Raw genomic sequence first — 10,994 nt, 5'->3', positions numbered from 1 at the left:
CGATGTGCACCAGAGCTGCGGCTCTCTTGGCTCCCTCCCTTCTCATAGGCTCAGAGACAGCAGAGGGAGCCATCGGGACCCACTGCTGTCAATGACATCCAGTAAGAGAGGAGCAGGGGGTGGGGCCAAGCCGCGCTCTGTGTGTCAATGGACAAACAGAGCCTGCTTACCTGAGGCCAATCTCGATCCAGCGATGCGCTCTAGAACTGCGGCTCTCTTGGCTCTCTCCCTTCTCATAGGCTCAGAGACAGCAGAGGGAGCCATCGGGACCCACTGCTGTCAATGACATCCAGTAAGAGAGGAGTAGGGGGTGAGGCCAAGCCGCGCTCTGTGGGTCAATGGACAAACAGAGCCTGCTTACCTGAGGCTGATCTCGATCCAGCGATGTGCACCAGAGCTGCGGTTCTCTTGGCTCTCTCCCTTTTCATAGGCTCAGAGACAGCAGAGGGAGCCATTGGGACCCACTGCTGTCAATGACAGCCAGTAAGAGAGGAGCAGCAGGTGGGGCCAAGCCGCGCTCTGTGTGTCCAGGGGCGGACTGACCATTTGGAAACTCGGGCACTGCCCGAGGGCCGGGGGTCAGTAGGGGGCCCCATGAGATGCCCCTGGTACCTTTTTTATAGGCTTTTTTGAGTTTGGGTAAGGACACAGGGGTCCCATGATCCCCTATTGCCCGGGGGCCCCATGAGTTGTCAGTCTGCCCCTATGTGTGTCCATGGACAAACAGCCTGCTTACCTGAGGCCGATCTCGATCCAGAGATGTGCACCAGAGCTACGGTTCTCTTGGCTCTCTCCCTTCTCATAGGGTCAGAGACAGCAGAGGGAGCCATTGGGACTCACTACTGTCAATGACAGCCAGTGAGAGAGGAGCAAGGGGTGGGGCCAAGCCACACTCTGTGGGTCAATGGACAAATAGAGCCTGCTTAACTGAGGCTGATCTCGATCCAGTGATGCGCACCAGAGCTGCGGCTCTCTTGGCTCTCTCCCTTCTCATAGGCTCAAAGGCAGCAGAGGGAGCCATTGGGACCCACTGCTGTCAATGACAGCCAGTGAGAGAGGATCAGGGGGTGGGGCCAAGACGCGCTCTGTGTGTCAATGGCCAAACAGAGCCTGCTCGGGGAGCAAGCATGCAGCAAAAGGGGAGGGGCCAGGAGCGTGAGTGGGGGGACCCGAGAAGAGGAGGATCGGGGCTGCTCTGCGCAAAACTGTTGCACAGAGCAGGTAAGTATAACATGTTTGTTATTAAAAGAAAAAAAAAAGATATGAATGTAGAATCACTTTAATCGGCTGCCAGCCGGTTCACACTATAGAAATGCAGTCCAGATGTGTTTTCACATGCGTGGTTTTGACGTGTTCCGGTGCGTTTTTGATACATTTCGGTTCATTTTTCCCCCCTTTCTTTTTCTACAATTTAAATAGGCACATGTGCATTCCGGTGCATTTTTTATGCATTCCAGTTCATTTCCTCCCCACCTCTCTTTTTCTTTCATTTAAATAGGGACACATGCGTTCCAGTGCGTTTTTGGTGCATTCCAGTGCTTTTTGTATGCGTTTTTTATGTGTTTTACTGCATTGAAGTACAGTTCTGTGCAGGAAATATACTGCCTGCTCTAATTTTTTTTCTACATCCGGAACGCACTGGAACTGCAAGCACTGATGTGAACTATGACATTGACAACCATATCACCTACGTTCTGTGCATTGTGGATGCAGAAAAAAGCAACTGAAATGCATGGAGTGTGAACTAGCCCTTAATGAGGATCTGTAAGGTGGAAGTTGCCAAAAAAAGCTAGTAGAGGACAAAGGACTAATCACTGCAACTGATCCTTTCCCCAATACAGGCTTACCATGTCTTGATCTGCACTGTCTCTGTATGGGGGCGGCCACCTTAGCAGAGTCAGACGTATCCTTCTTCATGTCAGTCCCCACCAGACCCCTAATGACTCACGATTTGAGGACTGATGGGGTAATGATTAAGAAACACAGGTGGAGGAAGCACAGATCTACAAAATGAAAAAAAAAAAAACAGAAGCAGGGAGATCCTACCACTGTAGGTCCTCCAGCACAGCTTCCTCTCCAGCAAGGAGAACAGTGAGCAGCACAATACAGACATCACCAAATCTCCTGAGACTTGCAATCAGGGGCAGAAGTGCCTTAGATCTCACACTGCAGATGTACAGCTATACAGAACAGGGGTGCCTATTAACAGAAGGTGCACTGCTATTTGTGAAGGAGGTGTAAGAAGAAACTTCACTTGGCAAACCAACAGCCAGTCCCTGTGAGGATTCCACAGTGGGGGAGGTCAGGCCAGTCAAGTTCCTTCACCCCAAACTGGCTCCTCCATGTCTTTATGGACCTTGCTTTGTGCACTGGTGCACAGTCATGTTGGAACAAGAAGGGGCCGTCCCCAAACTCTTCCCACAAAGTTGGGAGCATGAAATTGTCCAAAATGTCTTTGTATGTTGACACCTTAAGAGTTCCCTTCACTGGAACTAGGGGGCCAAGCCCAACCCCTGAAAAACAACCCCACACCATAATCCCCCCTCCACCAAACTTTTCACCTGGCACAAAGCAGTCAGGCAAGTACCGTTCTCCTGGCAACTGCCAAACCCAGACACATCCATCGGATTGCCAGCCAGAGAAGTGTGATTGGTCACTCCAGAGAACACGTCTCCTCTGCTCTAGAGTCCAGTGGCGGCGTGCTTTACACCATGGCATCCGACGCTTTGCATTGCACTTGGTGATGGAAGGCTTGGATGCAGCTGCTCGGCCATGGAAACCCATTCCATGAAGCTCTCTACACACTGTTGATGGGCTCATCTGAAGGCCACACCAAGTTTGGAGGTCTTTAGCTATTGACTCTGCAGACAGTTGGTGACTTCTGCGCACTGTGCGCTTCAGCATACGCTGACCCCGCTCTGTCATGTGACGTGGCCTACCACTTGGTGGCTGAGTTGCTGTTGTTCCCAGTTGCTTCCACTTTGTTATAATCCCACTAACGGTTGAGCGTGGAATATTTAGTAGCCAGGAAATGTCACGGATGGACTTATTGCCCAGGTGGCCACCTATCACGGGACCACGCTTGGAGTCACTGAGCTCCTGAGAGCGACCCATTCTGTCCAGCACTCCATGGGGAGCCATTTGTTCCAAAAGTGTACCGATTGCTCGCTACTCTTGGAAATTGACTGCTAGTGATTTTGGTTGGACAATTGTACTACAAAACATTTCCCATGTGCTCCTCACCTTAGGGGGTAATAAAGAACCATTTACATGTAAACTGCTTCCAGTACAATTTCAGAATCAAAAGCCATTTTGTAGGGGCAAAAACACATAGAGGGTTATAGAACAAATAGGAGAAATCACTAAAAGTGATGTTATTTTATAAGAAACATTTTCTACATAGACGTTTTATCATAGAAGATTCTGATTGGTCGGTAAGTATTATTATTATACAGGATTTCTATAGCGCCAACAATTTGCTTACAATATAAAGGGAGACAATACAGCAACAATACAGCTCAATACAAGAGGGTTAGGAGGGCCCTGATCCTGGGAGCTTACAATCTAGGAGGGAGGGGCTAGTGGTACAAAAGGTAGTAACTGTGGGGGATGGACTGGTAGGAGGAATAGAAGATTCCATTATTAGCTGAGGGCAGGATAGGCTTCCCTGGAGAGATAAGTTTTCAGAGATCGCCTAAAAGTGAGCAGAGTAGGCGTTAGTCTGATAAATTGGGGTAGAAAGTTCCAGAGGATGGGGGAAGCTCTGGAGAAGTCCTGGAGACAAGCATGGTAGGAGGAGACAAAGGAGCTTGAGATCAGGAAGTCATGCACTGCAGTTTGTACTCAGCACTTACCTGCTTTAGCTCTGACCCAGGAGACGGCCTTCCCCTCCAGCAGCTCCCACTCCTCTCTCTGATCCAGGCAGGTGGTGTGAAGCCAGATCACCGCCAGGACCGTCACCCACACCGACACCTCCACGTTCTGCAGAGAAGGGAAGGAAGAGTTTATTATATAAGGCCTGAAATGTTACATATCTGTCCAGTCCTGGATTCTGAATTCCTGCACATCTGTCAGGTCACACATTGGCCAATTTAGTCAATTTAGGTTGTAAGGTCAACTTAGCTTAGCTCCTCTAATCAGTGGAACAGGGGTTAACTGCTCTAGTCTGCTCAGTGTCTCACAGGCTGCTGAACTCAATCTAGAATCATAGTGGGAGGAGGAACAAAGAGGCAGCTTGAATATGTATGAAGATCCAGCCAATCCCTAGGGAGGTGTGCAGTAGGTGGCTGGAGAGCCCATAAATAGTCTGAGACCTGGGACAGAGTGTGTGGATCCTGGGTTCAATCCTGCTGAGAGGTGATCCTTGTCTTGGGGCTCTGCCCCTGAGGGCAGGCTGCTGGAGGCACTGTTCAGGGGTCATCAAGGTCCCAGCTGGAGCTTAAGCTGGGGGGAACCTAGAAAAGGACTAAAACTTTTTAAAAAATACACTAAAGATAAATTGGTCAAAATCACAGGTGCTCTCTTTCACACCATCTTTTCCAATAATTTCTTTGATCACTACACTAAATGGTAATTTAATAAAACAATCTCTCTTTACATCATCATAGGTTTCTCTGGTGTTCTTCTAAATGTTTAGCTGGTGGGAGGGGTCATCAGGGCTAACAAAGAGGACTGAATGACCAGCAGTGCACACTAATGTGGACCATCTTGTAATGCCAGCTGCCTGTTTTTTAGTCCTTGCAACTCCTCCCAGCAGCTAGGAATGTCTACAAATGACAGGGGCAGCATAATGATGGCTCCAGAGGATCACAGGAGTGTCCCTGACAGCCAAGCCAAGGGGGAAGTCTCTGGAGGATGCTGTCATCCAGACCAGAAATGGCTTGGTGCTATTGAGATGCCTTCAAACTTTGGGAGGAAACTGAGAAGCACAACCTCTTCTGGAGAAAGTGAAGGTTTGAGAAGGTGGGATTGAATTGGCGCACCTATATGATGTTGATTATTATATGGATCCTCATTTTTATAAAGCGCATGCCCTCCCTGCAAAGGTTCTACATGCCCTCCGCTGGGACAAACCAATCGCTCTGCAATCAGCAAAGCTCATGCTCCCTGCTAATTGGGAAGCTCTAGCTCTGACTCAGCTTCTCTGCAGAGAAACCACTGCTTCCACGTGGGGCGCAAAGGTTCCTTCTCCACGGCATGCTGGCAGGTGACAGGCTACTCTACTCAGGATGTGGCTGCTTTCTAAAGAAAACCAACCTTAAAGCGGAGCTCCACCCAAAAGGGAAAGTTCCGCTTTAAGGACTGCCCCCCTTAAAGGATTGGCACCTTTGGGGAGCGGGGGGAGCGGGTACCCGAATTTGACAGGTACCCACTTCCACTTCCGGTCCGAACACCTAGGCGATCGGAAACGGAAGGTGTCCTCCCTCCCTGTAGTCTTTTGGGACATGTGACAGGTCCCAGAAGATTACAGGTCCATTCATGAAGTGCAGCGCTACTCGCGCATGCGCAGCGGGCACCCGGCTGTGAAGCCGCAAGCTGCACAGCCGGGTACCCACACTAAAGATGCCGGCCTCCAGGAATACAGGACGGCCGGTGAAACAAGTTGCAGGGGACACACCGCAGGACCGAGAGACAGGTAAGTGGCTCTTTTTTAAAAGTCAGCAGCTACAGTTTTTGTTGCTGCTGACCAGGGGCGGACTGACCATTTGGAAACTCGGGCACTGCCTAAGGGCCCGGGGTCAGTAGGGGGCCCCATGAGATGCCCCTGGTACCTTTCATAGGCTTTTTTGTGTGTGGTTTCAGTTTGGGCGAGGACACAGGGGCCCCATGATCCCCTATTGCCCGGGAGCCCCATGAGTTGTCAGACCGCCCCCGCTGCTGACTTTTATTTTTTGATAGGTCGAGTGGAACTCCGCTTTAAGTCTAGGTTCACACCTATGCAGGTTGTGTTTGAGCAGTTTCTGCATTGTGTTTTTGCTGCATTTTTTTCCCCATTTTTAAAATTTTTTCTTGTTGCTAGGCAGGTTTAAAATGCAAAACGCATAAAAAGCAGCAAAAATGCATAAAAAACACAATACATGCTTTTCTGCAGTGTTTCCATTGAAGTCTATAGAACCAAAAACGCAACTTTTTGCGTTAAAAAAAGTCCCTGACCCTTTCCAAAAATCGCACCGGGTGAAAACATGCAGATGTGAACGTGTCTCATAGGAAATCATGTTAAATGGACTGTACTGCGTTTCTGCATAACGCGTCAGAAAACGCTTAGGTGTAAACCCGGGGTTAAAGTGGTAGTAAACCCCATAAAAAAATAAAAATAAAAAAAATACCCAAGGTAAAGGCATAATGTGCTCGTGTTCATTGCATACTATCACATTATGAAAGACTTACCTTGAAACTAAGTTGTCACGGCTCCCTGGGGCTTCCATCTTCAACCGGTCTTCCTTCCGGGTTCTTGATCTCTGGCCCGGACGGCTGGCTGAGCCGCGATAACGTCACTCCCACGTGCATGATGTCACTCCTGGGATTCGGCACAGTGCTCTGATGGAACGGCATACCCGTTCCGTTCCAGCAGAGCACTGTGCCGTGGCCCAGAAGTGACGTCATGCGCACGGGAGTGACGTCATCGCGGCTCAGCCAGTCATCCTGGCCAGAGCTCATGAACCTGGAAGGAAGACCGGGTGAAGAGCGCATGCGCCAAATATCAAAAAGGGTTAATATCTCTTACACGGTTCATGTAGGAGATATTAATTTTACGTGCAGGTAATGCTTTATTATAGGTGTACCTGTAGGTAACATTTTTAAAGAAGAGTTTACTACCACTTTAAGACTTTATGTGGCTTTTGGTTTAGTGCACCTCGAACGTATTTAGGTCATTTAAACGGAAAGTTGTATTTTAATGAATATCAATTGGCAATATTTGTAAAAGGAGAGATTCTACAGGGTTTAGGCGGGTGCAGGAATCTAACAGTGATTCAATCGACTTGAACGGCAAATGTTTCAAAGGATAAGGCCACCTTTGGGAGCCTTTTGTAGGGTGGAACATGTAACATGTTCCTATAGCCGCAGCCCCACCCCTCCTCTGATAATATGGGGAGAAGTTCCTCCGTACTGTCAGATTTGAAAATAGCGCAGCCATGCCGGACTCCGCCCACGCGGCTGCGTCACTCATTCATGGACTTCCGTGAATGAATGAACTGCAAGTCCTGGCAGCCTTAGCAACTATCGGCTTGTAGTTTTCAATGAACTACCACGTTGCTGTTTCCTATTCGAATGTCTGCCTGCTCGTACATCCCGTACACCCCGTACATCCCATACACCCCACACATCACGTACATCCCATACACCCCGTACATCCCATACATCTCATACATACTGTACACCCCATACATCCCATACATCCCGTACACCCCACACATCATGTACATCCCATACACCCCGTACATCCCATACATCTCATACATCACGTACATCCCATACACCCCGTACATCCCATACATCTCATACATACTGTACACCCCATACATCCCGTACACCCCACACATCATCTACATCCCATACACCCCGTACATCCCATACATCTCATACATCCCATACATGCTGTACACCCTGTACATCCCGTACACCCCACACATCACGTACATCGCATACACCCCGTACATCCCATACATCTCATACATCCCATACATGCTGTACACCCTGTACATCCCGTACACCCCACACATCACGTACATCGCATACACCCCGTACATCCCATACATCCCATACATGCTGTACACCCTGTACATCCCGTACACCCCACACATCACGTACATCCCATACACCCCGTACATCCCATACATCTCATACATCCCATACATGCTGTACACCCTGTACATCCCGTACACCCCACACATCATGTACATCCCATACACCCCGTACATCCCATACATCTCATACATCCCATACATGCTGTACACCCTGTACATCCCGTACACCCCACACATCATGTACATCCCATACACCCCGTACATCCCATACATCTCATACATCCCATACATGCTGTACACCCTGTACATCCCGTACACCCCACACATCACGTACATCGCATACACCCCGTACATCCCGTACATACCGTACATCCCATACATCTCATACATGCTGTACACCCCATACATCCAGTACACCTCATACATCCCATACACCCCACACATCACGTACATCCCATACACCCCGTACATACCGTACACCTCGTACATCCCATACACCCCATACCCCACACATCATGTACATCCCATACACCCCGTACATACCGTACATCCCGTACACCTCGTACATCCCATACACCCCATACATCATGTACATCCCATACACCCCACACATCACATACATCCCGTACACCCCATATATCCCGTACATCCCATACACCCCATACATCCCATGCACTCCATACATCCCATAAACCCCATACATTCATTGTGACTATGTTATTTTTTTTAATGGCCAGGAATAAAAAAAAATTATTTTAACATATATTATCTCAGGTGATATATAAAATATTGACAGGTTAATTAATTATATGCAATAATAATAGAAAAAGATTTTTATTAAATTTACCAAAATCTATACAAAAAAACTGAAGAAAAAACACCTTCCACCACCACAAGACAACGTTGCTTTGTTTTTTTTTATGGTGGTGGAAAGTGGTTTATTATTTTTTACAGTTTTTTGTAAAGATTTTGGTAAGTTTGATAAAGATTTATTTTTTATTATTTGTGTATAATTAATTAACCTGCCAGTTTATGCCCTGGAGGCTCAGTTATATGGCTCCTTTTGGTGGATTGCTTTGTGTCTGTTTTTTTCTTTATGCTGTACTTTGGCCATAGAGACCTACTTTATATATTTTTACCTTAGTGAGTGGGCAGTTGACTGAGGGTACATATTTGGTACCCAGTTTATTGAGTTTCCCTCTTTTTAACTTTTTTTTAATATTTTGAATATAAAATATTGCCTATTATTATTACTCATTCTTGTTTTCCACCAGCAGCATAAAGTCCCCAGGCAGGGGCGGACTGACAACTCATGGGGCCCCTGGGCAATAGGGGATTATGGGGCCCCTGTGTCCTCATCCATACCCAAAAAAGCCTATGAAAAAGCCAATGAAAGGTACCAGGGGCATCTCATGAGGCCCCCTACTGACCTCGGGCAGTGCCCCAGTGCTCGAATGGTCATTTTGCCCCTGTACCCAGGGTGCAGATATGGTCAGTAACACGGTACCTGGTCAGGGTTCCTGGCCTTTATGTCTGTCTCAGATATTCCCAGGACAGCAGAGAATTTGGGGGTCAGGTTCCAGGATCCGTCCGCGTTTTGTAGGGAGATCATCCTCACAAGAGCGGGGGTCTCCACTGGGACAGCAGGTGGGGTTGGTGATGGCACAGATGAAATCAATGTAGGATATTCTAAATAATAAAGTAAAAAATGTAAAAGATAAGATAAAAGATATATTTAATAAAACTGGTCTTGGGGGAAGGCAGTAGAGATTCCCTTTGAAGTTCTCCAAGCCAACACAAGTTGTCTCTACTTATAAAGTGGAACTAAACTCTCTCAATAAACATGAACTATTTTTAAACTGGCTGTAAGTCCCTGGGGAGGTTGGACCAGTAGGTGGCTGATGAGTACATAAATAATATGTGCTTTAGAATAGCAGGGTCTAAACCTATAGTCGGTTCTAGTCTACCCTTCCATGTGCTAAACCTACTTCATTGTCCCCAGCCATGAACCTATAGACTGTTCCAATCTACCTTTCCAATGCGCTAAACCTACTTCATGGTCCCCAGCCATGAACCTATAGACTGTTCCAATCTACCCTTCCATGCACTAAACCTACTTCATGGTCCCCAGCCATGAACCTATAGACTGTTCCAATCTACCCTTCCATGCGCTAAACTACTTCATGGTCCCCAGCCATGAACCTTTAGACTGTTCCAATCTACCTTTCAATGTGCTAAACCTACTTCATGGTCCCCAGCCATGAACCTATAGACTGATCCAATCTACCTTTCCATGTGCTAAACCTACTTCATGGTCCCCAGCCATGAACCTATAGACTGATCCAATCTACCTTTCCATGTGCTAAACCTACTTCATGGTCCCCAGCCATAAACCTATAGACTGTTCCAATCTACCTTTCCATGCGCTAAACCTACTTCATGGTCCCCAGCCATAAACCTATAGACTGTTCCAATCTACCTTTCCATGCGCTAAACCTACTTCATGGTCCCCAGCCATGAACCTATAGACTGTTCCAATCTATCTGTATGTGTGCTAAACCTACTTCATGGTCCCCAGCCATGAACCTATAGACTGTTCCAATCTACCTTTCCATGTGCTAAACCTACTTTATGGTCCCCAACCAAGAACCTATAGACTGTTCCGATCTACCTGTATGTGTGCTACTCTTACTGAGTGAGAAGTGTCCTCTGCAGACTGCATTCAATGTTTTGGAGTATCCCCCTCACATGGAAGAAAAATATATTTGAAATATATTTTAAAAATATTCTTCCCAAATATATTAACATAAATTTGAAATACTGCAATTTTAGCCTTATTCAATATATATATTATGTTGAAATGAGTTTTTATTACAAAATATATTAAAAATATTTTTAAAAATGAATTTTCAAATATACTGGATGTCTTTAAAAATACATTTAATGTACATTTTTGGAATGCAGTTACAAATATAAACACGTCATTTTAACATATATTCTTACATATATGTATAAAAAAAATCTGAAGAATATATTTAAAATATTTAAAAAATATATATTTTAAAAATAATTTTCATATATTTTGTACTATATAAAAAACACATTTCAACATGCAGTATATATATATATATATATATATATATATATATATATATATATATATATATATATACAGTTGCAAGAAAAAGTATGTGAACCCCTTGGGATTACGTGGAGTTTTGCATGAATTGGGCATAAAATGTGCTCTGC

General features: G+C 46.2%; 1 protein-coding gene across 2 annotated transcripts in view; it reads right to left on the bottom strand.

Moving 5' to 3' along the window:
• The window catches only part of LOC149438488 (von Willebrand factor A domain-containing protein 5A-like), a 52,169-nt gene that overhangs the window by 834 nt on the left and 40,341 nt on the right, over positions 1-10,994 (bottom strand). For both annotated transcript variants that reach the window (XM_089659792.1, XM_089659793.1), the window contains 2 exons: positions 9,253-9,434; positions 3,855-3,981 (listed from right to left, as the gene is read on the bottom strand). In XM_089659792.1, coding sequence (XP_089515918.1) covers positions 3,855-3,981; positions 9,253-9,434 — 309 coding nt within the window. The remainder of the gene's footprint in view (positions 1-3,854; positions 3,982-9,252; positions 9,435-10,994) is intronic.

The sequence above is a fragment of the Staurois parvus genome, unplaced genomic scaffold (genome assembly GCF_062004578.1).
Source record: "Staurois parvus isolate SC_StPar_1 unplaced genomic scaffold, SC_StPar_1.0 ptg001190l, whole genome shotgun sequence".
Taxonomy (NCBI): domain Eukaryota; kingdom Metazoa; phylum Chordata; class Amphibia; order Anura; family Ranidae; genus Staurois; species Staurois parvus.
This window is presented reverse-complemented; position numbering and strand designations above follow the sequence as displayed.